This window comes from Girardinichthys multiradiatus, chromosome 24 (genome assembly GCF_021462225.1).
Source record: "Girardinichthys multiradiatus isolate DD_20200921_A chromosome 24, DD_fGirMul_XY1, whole genome shotgun sequence".
Classification (NCBI taxonomy): domain Eukaryota; kingdom Metazoa; phylum Chordata; class Actinopteri; order Cyprinodontiformes; family Goodeidae; genus Girardinichthys; species Girardinichthys multiradiatus.
In genome coordinates, this window is record NC_061816.1 from 26,103,182 (window position 1) to 26,120,731 (window position 17,550).

General features: G+C 40.3%; 1 protein-coding gene across 3 annotated transcripts in view; it reads left to right on the forward strand.

Annotated features, from left to right (window-relative positions):
- Positions 1 to 4,793: 4,793 nt before the first annotated feature.
- hecw2b (HECT, C2 and WW domain containing E3 ubiquitin protein ligase 2b) overlaps positions 4,794 to 17,550 on the forward strand; it is a 52,049-nt gene continuing 39,292 nt past the window's right edge. For 2 of the 3 annotated variants that reach the window (XM_047355020.1, XM_047355022.1), the window contains exons 1-3: positions 4,794 to 5,335; positions 11,614 to 12,677; positions 15,612 to 15,719. In XM_047355020.1, the coding sequence (XP_047210976.1) occupies positions 12,263 to 12,677; positions 15,612 to 15,719 (523 nt within the window). In that variant the 5' untranslated portion in view covers positions 4,794 to 5,335; positions 11,614 to 12,262. Of the gene's footprint in view, positions 5,336 to 5,498; positions 5,576 to 11,613; positions 12,678 to 15,611; positions 15,720 to 17,550 lie in introns of all 3 variants that reach the window. The other variant, XM_047355021.1, reaches the window with a different exon arrangement.

Consider the following 17,550-nt stretch of genomic DNA (forward strand, 5'->3'; position numbering starts at 1 on the left):
TTTCAAGCTTCTTTTTTCCTTTTCATTTCAGTCTCCGTGTCCGTAACAATTGAAATATTCCCAAAGAAGTTTATAATAAAGTTTCTTTTATAAATATCAAGCAGAGCTGTAAAGCATTAGCTGTGATGCTCTGCTTGTGAAAGTAAATCTATTGGGAAATTTCTTGGCACTCAGACAACAATTCTGAGCGATACTCTGCTGGACAGAACAAGAAAAAAAAAGAAGTTTTTAAACAAAAATCTGAAAAGTGTGGAGTGTCATTGCATTTTGCAAGCTAGCCAAAAATTTTAATTCTGGTCGTGTGTGATCAGACTGCAGAGCACATTCCTGTACTTGGAATGAATTGAAGGTGTGAAATACTGAACATGGTAATACTAAGTACTGTAAAAACCAACACATGATTAATATCTCCCCTGTGAAAATTAGAATCCATGAATTTGGAGGTCCTTAAAATGATAACATGGTAAATATTAATATTATAAATTTTAAGGTTATCAAATTTAACGTTGCCAATTTTCATTCACTGCCTTGATTTTAGCGCCTCCATTTTTACGACTTCAGTTTTGTCATTCATTTTGTTCGCGGTGTAATTTTTGTTACTTTACTAGATCAGAATACGGCAGCAGCCCCGGTGCAACAGCAGAGTTTGGTAGTGCGTGACCAACAATTTCCCATGATTTGGGTTGGTTGAGGGCCAGCAATGGCAGAAAATGGTGGCAAAAATTGTGAATAGAAATGTAAATAATACACTTTCTGTGACTCCAAATAAACTTTTACAATGTTTTTAGGCGAGGATTTAGGTTTGTTGAACTCAAATATCTACTTGGTTTATTAAGATTCCACCTAATTTAAAAAAAGAGGTTTGTCGTTTCCCTGCGCCAGCTCGCTTTGGCAGCTGTCAGCCGGCCAGGCAGTGTTCCCTACGGTGGCCTTGAAGTGCAAACCACATTCAATTCAAATTCAAATTCAAAAATACTTTATTAATCCCAAAGGGAAATTAAATGTTGTTATAGCTCATATTATGAAGGTTTCCTCAAAGAGTCGTTGTAGATGCTGATGGCTGTGGGCAGGAAGGATCTCCTGTAGCGCTCCGTCTTACAGCAGATCTGAAGAAGCCTCTGATTGAAGACACTCTGTTGTTGTAGGACAGTCTCATGAAGAGGATGCTCAGGGTTCTCCATAATGTTCTTCATTTTATGAAGAATCCTTCCTTGAACAATGATCTCCAGAGATTCCAGAGGAGTCCCCAGAACAGAACCAGTCTTCTTTATCAGCTTGTTGAGCTTTTTTAAGTCCCTGGTTCTGATGCTGCTTCCCCAGCAGATGATGGCAGAAGAGATCACACTTTCCACAACAGACTTATAGAGGATATGCAGCATCTTGCTGCAAACACCAAAGGACCTAAGGTTCCTCAAGAAGTACAGTCTGCTCTGTCCCTTCTTGTAGATGGCTTCACAGTTGCATCTCCACTCTAGTCTGTTGTCCAGGTGAACACCGAGGTATTTATACTCCTCCACCACCTCCACTTCTTGTCCCATGATAGAAATAGTTTTTGACTTATTTCTGTTTCTTTTAAAATCTACAATCATCTCCTTTGTTTTAGTCACGTTCAAAATGAGATGATTGTTTCCACACCATGCCACAAAGAGGTCCACCACCTTCCTGTACTCAGCTTCTTGTCCATCTCTGATCCACCCCACGACTGCAGAATCATCCGAGTATTTCTGCAGATGACAGGAGTCTGTCTTGTACTGGAAATCTGAGGTGTACAGAGTGAAGAGGAATGGTGAGAGTACCGTCCCCTGTGGTGCTCAACAAGTTACTAAACACAACTACAAATTATAAAACACAACATTTCAAAAAATGCAACGACATTTCAAAGAACACAACGATATTTCAAAAAACACGACATTTCAAAAAACGCAATGACATTTCAAAAAACATTTCAAAAAACGCAACATTTCAAAAAACGCAACATTTCAAAAAACGCAACATTTCAAAAAACGCAACATTTCAAAAAATGCAACATTTCAAAAAACGCAACATTTCAAAAAATGTAACATTTCAAAATACGCAACATTTCAAAAAATGTAACATTTCAAAATACGCAACATTTCAAAAAACAACATTTCAAAAAACACATTTAAAAAAACACATTTAAAAAAACAACATTAACTAAGCACAACAACAAATTAAAAAGCAAAACTACATTTCAAAAAACTTAACGACATTTCAAAAAAATGCAACGACATTTCAAAAGAACGCAACAACATTAACTAAGCACAACAACAAATTAAAAAACACAACTACATTTCAAAAAACACAACAACATTAACCTACCAGAAAAGGTAGGTACCAGTGGAAGACATGAGACATTGCTGATTGGTCGACCGCGTTGTTGGACGGACCACAGTTCTTGTTCCGCCCATATCGAGGATGCATTGATGCATCCTTCTGCGGACTTGGGTAAGCTAGGTTTCCCATAATGCACTCACCAGCAGCGGTTAGTAACTTGTTGATGTGGTTTGCACTTCAGGGCCACCGTAGTTCCCTCCCTCTTCCGGAGAAGGCGCCTGATTCCCACCTCATCGCTGGGTTTAACTACTGGGTGGAAAGGTGGAACCCACATTTGTCATTGTCTTTTTCCTTGAAATAAACATTTGAAAAGATAAACTTTTGTTTGTATATTGGACTCTTTAATAATAGGCTACTACCTAAACCACAAACCCATGGTGCGCGTCAGTCATCATGTAAGTCCTTAGTTTGGTTGACTTGTTTCCTTTGACAGATAGTCACCACATAACCTGAAAATAATCCTATAGCATCCCACTCATATTGGCAATTTTTCAGAGCACTGTTTGCTGAGTGCTGGACCCTATAGAACGTCCAGCAAATCACTGCCGTACTATTGAAAATTCATGCAAATGGCTATGGACTACAAGTACTCTGCTGTCACACTGGGGCTTTTGCCGTATTCTGAACTACCGGAAGTAAAAAAAATTACATCGTGAACACGATAAATGACAAAACTGAATGGTAAAAATGGAGGTGCTAAAATCAAGGCAGTGAATAAAAACGGGCAACATTTGAAAACCTTAAAATTTATAGCATGAATATTTACCATGTTATCATTTCAATGACCTTCAAATTTACGGATTCTAATTATCACAGAGACGAAATTAATCACATGTTCGGTTTTACAGCACCCATTTTTGACATGTTCAGTATTTCATACCTTCAATTCATTTCAGGTTATTTTTTGTTAATTTGACCCCTCATAAATATGACATTGTTTTTGTCAGTTTAATAACAGTTGAAAAATTATTTGCATATTAGAGCCCGAACAAATTTGTTATACTAAGATCATTTTTATCACTGAGCACAAGTGGGCAAGATTGGCATAATGTAGCTGTTGTTTCAAATAAAAGACTTGATATGCAAAGTCTTTTCAAATAATACCAGATATTGACCCAGTTTGATTGTGATCACTCGTGTGAAAAATAGCCTTTAACACCTCAGCCAGTTCATGTCTATCTCTGAATATCCTGTTTTAGCTCTATTACTAGGTCTGACTGTCATCTGACTGAAATAAATAACAGATCTAGAATGAAACAGATTAAAAATGTGATTCTGTAATTCACACATTATATATAGATTCATTTTACACTGACTGATATTTTAATGAGGCTTTTCTCTGTTAATTAAGCTAAATAAAATGAAACCCCAAAAAAACAATTTCTCAGAAATGTAGAGCATTACATCACTCCCGGAAAAGAAGGACTTTTAATACAGGTCAAGACAATAATGTGGTTGCTGACTGGTCCGGCAGTCATTGACACCCCCCAAAAGGTGGATGAGCCACAAAATGCCATTGCTAAAGAAGTTGGCTGTTCACAGAGTGCCGTATCTGAAGATATTAGAAATTTAAGTGGAAGGAAAATGTTTTGGCTGAAGCACTGCAAGTGTCCTATTCCCTTGTGTTAAGGCACTTCTGAGTCGGAGACAACATCAGAAGCGTCTTTTCTGGGAAAAGGAGAACAAGGACAGGCCTGATCATGAATATCAATTTATCATTTTATTTGGAATCAAGGTCCCCGAGTCTGGAGGAAGACTGGAGAGATACAGAATCCAAGTGGCTGGATGACCAGTGGGAAGTTTCCACAGTCGGTGTTGATTTGGGGAGACCAGAGTCAGAGCAGCATTTTAGAGCTCTTGATGCTTCTCTCTGCAGACAAACGTTACGGAGGTGCTAATTTCAATTTCCAGCAGGACTTGGTACCGGTCGACATTGCCAAAGGTACCAATACCTACTTCTATAACTGTGGTATTTCTGTGCTAGACTGGCTAACAACTCACCTGACTTAAATCCTACAGAAAATCCATGAGTTGTTTAGCGGAAGCTGAGAAACCAACAATGAGCTGAAGACCTTTATTACAACAACCTGGGAATTAATGTAGTTCATGCAAAAGGAGCCCCGACCCAGTATTGAGTTCATTTTTTGTACATGCGCATAGTTTCAGCAGAACCACATTTCTGTGTTCGTTTTTTTTAATCATTCCTATGTAATATTCACATTTTTAAACAGAATTTTGTTTTTTCATTAGCTGTACAATCCTCCAAATGAACACTTGAAATTGTCCACTCTGTGTGTAATAAATCTAAGTTTCACTGTTACTGAAATAAATATACTTTTCAGTGAGAATCCGGGTTTTTGAGATGCAATGATTCTTGTTTGCGACCCGTTAAAGTCCACGCCCCTCAGCTTTGGAACCCAGGGTGGAGATGGAGGTGGAGGTGGGAGGTGTTTACTGTTATTTTGACGCTGAACCGCTCTGACACTATGGACAACAAGGCCTGCTTGTTTTCAAGTTCCTAACCAGTGGCTTTAACGGGAACATGTCGCTTTGGGGACAGTTACTTCCCTCCAGCAGGAAGCAGGCCGGAGATGAGGGGCTTGAAGTAGACCAAAACGGGAGGCGGATATGAAGTGGAGCCCGTAAATAAAACATGAAAGCATCTCTACTCTTCATAGAAGCTTTGTAGCATCACCGAGGAATGAACGGAAGAGATGGGAAAAGTGATTTAAAACGAAAACTTTACTTAGGAAACATTTTTATATAAGCGAGTGAAGCTCCCGTTAGGACTACCGGAAGGCTGCGGAGCTGAGCCCCTGCTCTGGAGCCACACATCCCGCTTGGAAGCATAGGATGGTGCCGATGATGTGTGGGCCTGTGAAGATCCGCCATTTATGACGGAAAATTGATTGACTTATTAGTGGAATCTTTTTGGTACAGCCAGGGTGTTGTAAGCCCCATCTGATTCCTTCTGTGAAAGGTGAGGAGCTTCATGCATCTATGACAGCTGGAGGATTTTAAAGAGAAGATTTCCGCTTATTGTTTGAGCTGCGTGCAGGTGTCTGATTGTTTCTGCAAGCTAAAACGGATTGTATTGGTTAGTTGGTTCTTTGTACGTCTCTCTGGGTTGGTGTTTCTTGCAGATGAAGTAATGCTGAGGCTGGCTGAAGCACTGATGAATACAACAGAAGGCTGTTGAGGCAGAAGGGAAACCACACAGGTGATCTATGTAGTACATTAAGGGGTTGGGGTGGAGATCTGTGTCTAACATTATGAAATGTGTTCCTTTAACTCACAGCTACCTGGAACTCACAGATTTCTCTTTGAAAACAGCAGAAAAGTTTTTGTACTATGTTAAAAATAAACTAGCTTTCCCTGATCCCAGTGTGTTGGAGCTGTACAGACACCCGAGAGGGCCTTCCTCGGAGTTACATGGACTGTTTGTCCAGTTCTTTTTAGTCAGGTAGATTGCTTCCTGTGCTTTACCCTGCATGCCACCCATTCTGTCCACTTCACTTCACAGTGCAGTTCGGACCAGTCACATGTGAGAGTGTTCTGCAGAAAAAGTAACAATCCGATCTAAGCTCATCTACCTTCAGTGATAACCAGTCCAATTCATTCAGATTTTAACCGTATTTGTTTGTAGAAGCTACGCAGAGCTATCCTCAGTCACTGTTTGGATGTATCTCAGTTCATTAGAATAAAATCAAAAAATATTTAAGTAATTCAATTCAAAAAGTGAAGTTTGTGTGTTATATACATTCATTACACATAGTAATGTATTTCAACTAGGGGTGCACCGATGCAGTTTTCTGGCCGATTAACGATCTTTAATCTTTTAGTGCAGAAAGGTTATGGTCTACTCTATCATGGGAAAAACTGACATTGACAATTATTGATAAAGAAGACTGACTAGCACAGAAAAGACAACAATAATGGAAAGTTTGGTGGAAGGAAAAGGTTTGGTAAATAAGCAACAGGGATAACTGCAGCCTTGAAGGGATTGTGAAGCAAAGATAATTCAAGTGTTAGGGGAGATTCACAAAGCGTCGACAGGAGTCAGAGCTTCAAAAGCCACCACACAATGTTGGTGTGTAATGGTACTTGTGAACCAGAGAAAAGGCCAGAAGTGTCTTACCTGGCTAAAGGAGAACAAGGACTGGACTGTGCTTGATTGGCCAGCAAACTAACTGGACCTCAAATCCCACAAATAATCTATATGTTGTTGTCAAGAGGAAGATGAAAGACACCAAAATCAACAATACAGATGAGCCTAATGCTGCTATTAAAGCAATCTGGGCTTCCTAAACACCTCAACAGCAGTACAGCCTGATCTCCGATGCATTGGTGCAGTAATTCATACATAAAGAGCCCAGACCAAGTACTGGGAACAGATACTGTCTAGTACAGGGACTTTTCAACAGACCAACATTTCTGTAGGTAAAATCATTTTATCATTGTTCTGCTGTAATATTTACATTTTCTAAAAAACAGAATTTCAGGTTTTCATTAGTTCTAAGCATTTTGTGCATAGAGGTTACAGGTTTTATTTGCTTTAGTTTAGCTTCCAGCCAGATCTTGAGAGTTGTTTGGACCGAAAGCAAAGCGAGGTGATAAACAAGGACTTGTGGACATCCTGAGGGAAAAAAAAGGGCCTTAAGAGGCAGAATATGAACAAGAAAAATGCTCACTAACAAAGAAAAGTCGGGTGTGTGTGTAAGATCAGGAGAACAGGAATGCACTGAAGCCTAAACGCACACAAACTGGCAAGCAGGAATGTATTGGTTTTGTGTTGGGGACAGGAAGCTGTTGTCTCTTACGGGACTGCCTCATTGTTCTTCAATCACGATGCAGCTATTTCAGGACTCTGTGGGTGTGGGTCCGGTCTATAAGGTGTGGCATTAAACGAAACCTACATGTTACTAGAGAAACATTCAAATGACCCTGCAGTCATGGGGTGAATCAGAGATGGACAAGAAGCTGAGTACAGGGAGCTGGTGGAGCGCTTTGTGGAATTATGTAGAACGTGAAAAAAAAAAAAGGTGATGATTATAGATTTTAGAAGAAGCAGGAATAGGTTAAATGCTATTTCCATCATGGAAGTGGAGGATGGTGGAGGAGGATAAATACCTCAGTGTTTACTTGGACAACAGACAGATCATTGTGGAAAGAAGGATTCTTCATAAAATGAAGAACATTATGGAGAACCCTGAGCATCCTCTTCATGAGACTGTCCTACAACAACAGAGTGTCTTCAGTCAGAGGCTTCTTCAGATCTGCTGTAAGACGGAGCGCTACAGGAGATCCTTCCTGCCCACAACCATCAGCATCTACAACGACTCTTTGAAGAAACCTTCATAATATGAGCTACAACAACATTTAATTTCCCTTTGGGATTAATAAAGTATTTTTAAATTAATTGAACTGAAAAGAATGGAGCTAATACGAAACATACACGTTGAGACCAGATATTTACACACACCATTTAAAAAAACACAACCTGTCTGACATTAAATCAGACTAAACATTTCCTTTTTTAGATCTGTTAGGATTTACCAAATAATTTTTGATGTGCTTAATGCCAGAATGAGAAGAGAATATTTTTGGGGGAGATTTCTTTTATTAATTTTTCAAATCGAGAAGTTCAAATCAGTTACATTTACTGAAAAGTACCTCATTAATCCCAAAGGAAAATGAAAGGTTGGAATAACTCACACTGTTCAGGTTCCTTTAAAGAGTCATTATAGATGCTGATGCAAATCAGAAGCTTACAAACATCATTTTCTGGGCTTTCCTAAACTGTTTAAAGGTATAGTTATCTTAATGTATGTAAACCTATGGATTTGATGAAAAACCCAATGTTTGGCACCCATTTCTGAATGAAGTTGATGGGGCTGCTCCAGGAGAACCCACCGAAGATGGTTCCATGTGGGACCCAAAGCTACAGAGTAGGAACATCCTGCCGGATCGGAATGGAACTTCTTGGGATTTCAGACTGATTGGCTTCAAGGTTTCTGCATGCACTTTATCTTCTGCCTTCCGTTGAAGGGAGCCTGAATTCCCACTTTATTTTAACCTTATTAGTACATGGCTAAGATACAGTACTTCGCAAAAGTTCCATCACCCATTGAGCTTTTTCACATTTTCTCAGGTAACAACCACAAACTGCAATGTACAGACTAACACATGCAGCACTTAATGAAGTGAAGTAAATGGAAAACGATACTTGATTTTCTAGCTTCGGTGGGAGAATCTATTGGCACAACAATATTAGTTGTGCACTCCACAAATCATGTGACATTTATAGGGCGAGAAGAAAGCCGAGGTTAACTGAAAGCTATTTGCAGTTTACCTCAAATCATCTTGGGGGCACTATACACATGCGGTTCTGGTCAGAATTGAACACTGTGTGGCAGAAGAGTTTCACCTTGAAAACACAATCGCCAACATGAAAGATGGTGGTGGCAGCATCATGCTGTGGGAATCATTTTCTTCTGCAGAACAGTGGGGATGGATGGGAGGATGGATGGAGCTAAACACAGGGTAGTCCTCTCAAGACTCTCAAGCTGAAAGGACTTGAGAGTCTGGTGAGGTTTATTTTATGCAGTAAAGCACCTGTAAGCATACAGCCAGAGCTAAAACAGGATGCTTTAGATCAGGGGTTCCCAAAGTGGGTGTCGGGACCCCCCAGGGGGTTATGAATCACCAAATGGGAGGTTGCAAGATGATCAGAATCATTGTGATGTGATCCCTGAGCTCAACAGAGGGCTAAAGGGGACAAAATTAAATAAATAAATATATCATGAAATAAATAAATGTCCCATTAAATAGTTAAATGTACCATTAAATTATCACATGCACAACTAAATAATTGTATCTCATTGAATATTCAAATATACATCTTAGTAAATGAAATTAAATAATTAGATGTCATTTAAAAAAACGTATTCATTTAAAATCTTTTGGGGGTCTCTAGTCACTGGCCCTGTTATTTTGAGGGTCACATGCAGAATTGTTTGGGAACACCTGGTTTAGATCAAAGCATATGTGTTTTAATTCAATTCAGTTTCAGTTTATTTATATAGCGCCAATTCACAACACATGTCGTCTCAAGGTTCTTCACAACAGTCAGGTTCATACATTCCAATTAATCGTAACCATTGAACAGTTCAGTCAGATTCATTTATTTATTCAAATATAAAAAGTTTTTCTATCTAAGGAAACCCAGCAGATTGCATCCAGTCAGTGACTTGCAGTTTCACTCCTCCCGGATGAGCATGTAGAGACAGTGGACAGTAACTGGTGTTGACTTTGAAGCAATCCCTCATACTGAGCATGCATGCAGCGACAGTGGAGAGGAAAACTCCCTTTTAACAGGAAGAAACCTCCAGCAGAACCAGAACCAGGCTCAGTGTGAGCGGCCATCTGCCACGACCGACTGGAGGTTTGAGAGAACAGAGCAGAGACACAAAGAGAACAAAGAAGCACTGATCCAGGAGTACTTTCTATGGGAAGGAAAAGTAAATGTTAATGGATGTAGCTCCTTTAGTCGTTTCATCTAGAAAGAAAGAACAGATAAACTCTGAGCCAGTTTTCAAGGTTAGAGTCTGAAAGAGAGCACATAGAGTTAGTCACAGTAGAAAAATCACTTCTGCTCTCTATCCAATCTGAGCTCGAGTTGTTTTGAAAAATAGAATGGGTCAAAAATTCAGTCTTTAGATATGGAAAGCTGGTGGAGACATCCCTCAAAATAATACATGTGCATTCCAAAAAAGAATCACAATTGTGCACTACATTGTGTTTATTTGCAAAAAGATCCATTAAAATATTGCCCTTTAATAATAACTGAAATAAACATATTTGAGTAGATTGTTTTATGGTACAAGCAGTTATGTGTCAGCTGAAGAAATAAAATGGCCCAATAAATCCCTCTTGCTGATATTAATCAGAACTTTTTGTGTTCTTACACTAAGACGCTCATGGAGAGCCTAATTTCCGTCCTGTTTCTCCAGTAACCTGATTAGTGGACATTTTATGGACAGCTGGACGTGAATGGAGCCAGGGCTCCGGCTGCAGATTGGAGCTGTGTGGTAAAGCTGTGGATTAGGAAAGACATTCTGTCAACATTAAATCTCCCCTCCCCATACCCTGGATTAATCTTGATGCTGGATCAAAGACACTTAACCTCCAGGAGAGCTTAATTTGTGTTTTCTAAAGACAAGAGGCGGTGGTGTGAGTGTGCACCCTCGCACTAAGTTGTTCCATCCGGGAGGCTGCAGCGTCTTGTTATTTTTAGAATAAAAGCGAAAGCTGTTTAAGAGCACTTTAATATGACATCAGAAGGCATCCAGATATCAGTTCACTTGAAGAGCTCTCTGGTGGTCTGCCCTCTACTATTTTAAATCATATCTGACCATTTGTGTTTGGAGGCGGGGTTTAATAATTGCTGTGTTGTGGCAGCCATACCTACTAAGACCTACCCATCAAGGGTAAGTCTCTGTTATAACCACTGGTGCTACTGTGATGGAATGTCAAGGAACTCCAGCAAACCTACTGGTACCAGCTGCCATCAGGCATTAATATGAAACTACCAGTGAGTCTTTTCCATCTCTGGGGAGGAATTTTAGTTCCCCTTTCTTTGCAGAGTTTAATTTAATTCAGCTACAGTGAAGGGTTTTCAGGCAAGAAATGCCCGTTTAAGGTCATCTTATTTGGATTTAAGTTTGGTCTTTGACTAGGCCACTCCGAAACTTTCAATGTGCCTTTTTGAGCCATCTATAAGTGGACTTGTTGGTGTGCTTTAGATCGTTGACATGAAGTGAATCTGAGGTCACAGAAGGGGTTGGCCATGTGGTATTTGTTTGGTCATGTGACATCGAGAGTGGTGCAGTGCAGGACTGTGGGATGTTGAATTGAAGCAGGGAAGCAATGGGAGTGGTGTGGCTGTCTTTTTCACAGCGCCGAAAGGGTAGAGAAATACATATAATGTATATATTAATGTTATCGGCCATAACGACTATATTAATATCAGATTGGCCAACATTTTCAAATCGGCCTTTAGTCAGACAAGTTTATGTTGATCCTTTTCCAAACATGATCTCATCAAAGAGTATTCCTCTTCCTTTATTTGACTTACTGTCTCTTAAAAATATTTCTTGCCTCATTTGTTGGTTATCTTACGAGGCATCATTTTCTTAGAATTATTCTGATGATGTTCTGATCATCTCCCTTCTACTCTTCCTTCTTTCTCTTCTGTAGGTTTTGGCCCCCTTCTCTGTGTGGATTACCCTGTCAATACCCTCCTCCACCTAGACAGATGATTCTGGTCTTCTTTTCTTTCTTCAGTTCCCACCTCAGCTACCTTCATCCAGTTCTCTAGCCATAATGGGGTTATGGAGGAGTCACATGCCTTATGAGCTTAGAAAGACCACAGTTTGGTTCCTGACTTCCAGACGTTTATGACAATGGAACAGTGGTGCACATACTGACATGAAGCTTGATATAAGGGGTCAATAAAAGTGTCAGATAGAGCGCGCCACCACTGTTTTAATTTCATGTGACCATCTGAATGAGTGGAACCTGAGAATTCTTCCTTTCCCAAAGGAAAACCACTTGCACTAAAGAAATCTTTGTTCAAGGAATCCTAATCTGGAGTTGCCCTGCTTCAAAATCTTCCTTAGTTTCAGTTGCTGACAACTCTTATCTCCTTTTTTCTCTTGACGTCACCCCACCAACCTCCATCATTCGTCCATCCCTTACAACCGCGGTCCTCCCCCCTCGCCCCCGTCCCCAGTCATCATCCAACTCCTCTGCCCCATCCTCCCCTTTTCACCATCAACACCACCCTCAATCCCACCACCACCTTCTCTCCTTGCCTCCTGCTTTCCCCTGCGCACCGGCCGTGGGCATGGCAGCGGCCGCAACTGCCTCGGCCTCTTCTTCGTCCCCGCCGCTCCCAACATCCTCAGATCCTAACGGCAGCGCCCGTGAGCACCTGCTGGCTGTCCGTCGACGTGCACCGCACAGTCGGCCATACACAGTGGGGCCGGACAACCTCGGGAGTCTTCAAGTCGCAACTGGGTCCTCCTCTTCAACATCCTCGACTACGTCCTCGTCCGCTGTGTCGTCCGTGGCCCAGCTGGAATCACCCGGGGTGGGACTGCAGAGGGCCAATAGTGACACCGACTTGGTGACCTCTGAAAGTCGCTCATCACTTACTGCATCTACATACCAACTGACTCTAGGCCAAGGCCACCTGGTGATCTCATGGGACATAAAGGAGGAAGTGGACGCCACAGACTGGATCGGCCTGTATCACATCGGTGAGATACTGAAACTCTAAATCCAGATTGTTTGGTGCAGCAGATAAAAACTGTAAACCGGCTCCTCTTTTAGGAGCAGCGAGGTTTAGGGTCTGAAGTGGAGCTTTAGACCTCCACCTCTCTCTCCCACAGCTTCTTCCTGTTTTGAATTGAGAAGAAAAACGTTCACACTGTGTGACAGAGAACACAGTAAAAGCTCACACTATCCCAAAGCAGCGTTGTTGTGAGTCCTTATAGTCAAACACGTTGCAGTTAAGTGTGGTGGTTAGTAAACCAGTTCAATCAGGTTTTTATTCCTACTCATGGGCTCCATAAACCCTGGGATTCATTGTCACTCCACTTTCTGTTTAACTCTGAGAGTTGGATGTTAAAACCTTTGTTCATCTGGGCATAGTTTCAGAAATTCTTCTTTTTATAATGCTATTGGCTGCTTAGAAAGTAGCAGACAGTGGCAGTTTCCATTCTGTGGCCTGAAAAAGACATTGAATGAAGTATGCACAAATGAAACCAGATATTTACATACACTGTATAAAAAATACAGGTCCTTCTCAAAATATTAGCATATTGTGATAAAGTTCATTATTTTCCATAATGTAATGATGAAAATTTAACATTCATATATTTTAGATTCATTGCACACTAACTGAAATATTTCAGGTCTTTTATTATCTTAATACGGATGATTTTGGCATACAGCTCATGAAAACCCAAACTTCCTATCTCACAAAATTAGCATATTTCATCCGACCAATAAAATAAAATAGTTTTTAATACAAAAAACGTCAACCTTCAAATAATCATGTACAGTTATGCACTCAATACTTGGTCGGGAATCCTTTTGCAGAAATGACTGCTTCAATGCGGCGTGGCATGGAGGCAATCAGCCTGTGGCACTGCTGAGGTCTTATGGAGGCCCAGGATGCTTCGATAGCGGCCTTTAGCTCATCCAGAGTGTTGGGTCTTGAGTCTCTCAACGTTCTCTTCACAATATCCCACAGATTCTCTATGGGGTTCAGGTCAGGAGAGTTGGCAGGCCAATTGAGCACAGTGATACCATGGTCAGTAAACCATTTACCAGTGGTTTTGGCACTGTGAGCAGGTGCCAGGTCGTGCTGAAAAATGAAATCTTCATCTCCATAAAGTTTTTCAGCAGATGGAAGCACGAAGTGCTCCAAAATCTCCTGATAGCTAACTGCATTGACCCTGCCCTTGATAAAACACAGTGGACCAACACCAGCAGCTGACACGGCACCCCAGACCATCACTGACTGTGGGTACTTGACACTGGACTTCTGGCATTTTGGCATTTCCTTCTCCCCAGTCTTCCACCAGACTCTGGCACCTTGATTTCCGAATGACATGCAGAATTTGCTTTCATCCGAAAAAAGTACTTTGGACCACTGAGCAACAGTCCAGTGCTGCTTCTCTGTAGCCCAGGTCAGGTGCTTCTGCCGCTGTTTCTGGTTCAAAAGTGGCTTGACCTGGGGAATGCGGCACCTGTAGCCCATTTCCTGCACACGCCTGTGCACGGTGGCTCTGGATGTTTCTACTCCAGACTCAGTCCACTGCTTCCGCAGGTCCCCCAAGGTCTGGAATCGGCCCTTCTCCACAATCTTCCTCAGGGTCCGGTCACCTCTTCTCGTTCTGCAGCGTTTTCTGCCACACTTTTTCCTTCCCACAGACTTCCCACTGAGGTGCCTTGATACAGCACTCTGGGAACAGCCTATTCGTTCAGAAATTTATTTCTGTGTCTTACCCTCTTGCTTGAGGGTGTCAATAGTGGCCTTCTGGACAGCAGTCAGGTCGGCAGTCTTACCCATGATTGGGGTTTTGAGTGATGAACCAGGCTGGGAGTTTTAAAGGCCTCAGGAATCTTTTGCAGGTGTTTAGAGTTAACTCGTTGATTCAGATGATTAGGTTCATAGCTCGTTTAGAGACCCTTTTAATGATATGCTAATTTTGTGAGATAGGAATTTTGGGTTTTCATGAGCTGTATGCCAAAATCATCCGTATTAAGACAATAAAAGACCTGAAATATTTCAGTTAGTGTGCAATGAATCTAAAATATATGAATGTTTAATTTTCATCATGACATTATGGAAAATAATGAACTTTATCACAATATGCTAATATTTTGAGAAGGACCTGTAGATATTTTTTTTAACTTTCTGTCATGAAGTCAGACTAAGCCAGATGTTCTAGAGATGTAGATGCAGAGGACCAAATGTTGCATTTTCACAAAGTTACATTGCATGAAATCTAGGTCACGTTATAGTTTGCACAGTAATATACCTGAAAATCTATAGTTAAACATCAAAATAATTGCTCTCCTAGAATTTCTTTTATTAAAACCTTTATTCCTGTGATTTAAAATGGTCACTTGTAAAGAAGAAAGGACAAGTAGGTGAAAGCGAATAGAGGACAGGATGGACCCCACTGGGAGAAATGAAAACCCTCTGCTTAGAGCATGATCTGCTAAATGCCAAAGTCTGATCCCCTGCAAAATCCAGCTCCCTTTTTGGCCCAGTTATGAAGGTAAACAGATAAACATGTGAGTTTATCAGGGTTTGTGAGTCCAGATATGAACAAATTAGGATGAGAAGACATCAGAGGTTCATTTGACAGTTTGCTTATTGTAAAATCTGTACAAACCTAGAAGTTAGAATCCAGGGTTTCTGCACATAAAACACAATCTTAGAGTAAGTGGAAATACGATATGTTGTGTGGACAAACACACACGGCAACTTCTACAGACTTTTTATTGATTGTGTTTATCTTTGCATTAGGAGGGGAAGAGGCTGGCGTGAAATATTTGCATAGAGAGCACACTGTTGCTTTAAGCTCTGCAGCAAGAGATTTTTAAGATTTTTGTTTACTAAATCAAAATGGATTATATACAAAAGACTTTCTAATGAATTATGGTGTGTTTTTCAGATGAGACATCTGTGGCCAACGTCTGGGAGTCCAAGAACCGTGGAATAAATGGTACCCAGAAGGGACAGGTTTTGTGGAGACTGGAGCCTGAGCCCTACTTTATGGAGAGTGAGTGAAATTTTCACTCTTTAATCAAGGCCATTACTCCAGTGTTAATCTGTAAAAAAGCGTGTCTGTTAAATTGTTACAATGTGGAAAATCCATATTTTATCATCCTGTGGAAGGAAAAAACCCTAAAAAAACGATAGAATCTGTTAAAAGCTGTTAAATGAAATTAAACAATTTCATTTAACAGCTTAAAGTCCTGATGGAATATACACAAACACCTCAGATTTGACCTTTTACTTGCAGAAACTGCTTAGGTCCTTAGGTTTAGTGAAAGCAACCTCTTGTCCAACATAGGTGGCATCGTCCAAAATCTGAAGCAAACATGACCTTTGCTCATTGTAATTTACCCTCAGTTTATAAGAAAACTGCCAAAACATGTGAAAAAGTCCTCCTGAGAATTTTAGATACATGAAATTCCACAAAGCTGTTCAATTTGTCATGACTAACTTTTAAATCTGAGTGTTTATCGCTGATGTGTTAAACCTTGAATGTGAATCTGTCTCATTCAATGGACTGAGACGTGAAAAAAAACTGTTATCAGGTAGTTTTATGTCTGAAGGGATTTGTGGTAGAGAAGTTAGAGAAGTTTCAGGATAAATAAGGTTTCAAATTGATTAAGCCTAACCCTTCAGACCCAACCTTAGAATCCATCTAGAAGCACTGACAAACTGGGTAAAAGAGGCCTGTTCAACGTGAGAGAAGGACAAATGAATATGTAGTTTCATGAGCATGACAGCTGCTTGCTTCCCTCATATAATTCTCTCACATGGTCTTTATTTTCCTAACAAACATATTTATCCCTCTGCCCGTTTTACATCACATAACAACCAGGTATCCTGTCAGCATTAAATAGCAAAGATTTCTCCTTAAAAATTTGATTTAACTGTACTTATGATAAACTCAGTTTATTACGGGCATTTTAGCTGTGCTCAGATCAAGTTCTTGATTTAAAAAAAGCTTCCTCGTTGTGCTCAAACTCAAAAATATTAGTGCTTTGCATGAACACTGTCGGTACCTCGTTCAACACAGCAGTAAAATAATCCACCAGTAATAAATACCATCAATATATTTCATTCATCATGTCCGCCTCCTCTGCCAGCTTCATACCCCACTTCATCTTAATTGTCCACAGCAGAACCTTCTTATAAGGGGAGCTTAATTTGGTGCTGGTTTGCTAGATCACCTTTAACTCATCTCAGACAACTTTTTCCTGAGTTTCTCCTCATACGACGATTTGCCCGACAGACAACCGTTGATTTACATTAATGTTAGGGTGTGGCTTTCTGTACCATTAGCACTCTACAGTAATTTTCCACTGTGTACTCACCAGGCGAGCTTGTTGTCAGACTGACTTCAGATATGGGACTCAATATTGCTATCATGAGTTACAAATCCAGAAACAATTAAGAGAAAATTATGTACACAAAATAGTGAAATATGCCTTTAAATATGAAAATAGATGAGTGACAAAACAATATTTTATTATAACTATAATATTTCTTCTTATTACATTTATTTGTTCATTCTTATTTTGATTAACCCCATTCAGATTTTTACAGAAAAAGACTATAACATAAGTGGATTTAGCTGCTGAATTAGTGGAGCTGTCTGTTCCTGTAGCTAGCATGCAGTTGGCTACTTAACAAAAATGATGCTGTAGCTTGCTAACAAAAGAACCTTTAGCCAGATGACTAGCAGTGCGCAGCAACAGGTGGGGATGGGGGAGGGCTGTGACAGTGCCAGGGCCAGTCTCTGATATCTCCTTAATGTATGGGGGGAAACATTTACGATGTAATGTAGTTTATGTTGTTTTACTACAAAGTAAAAGAAC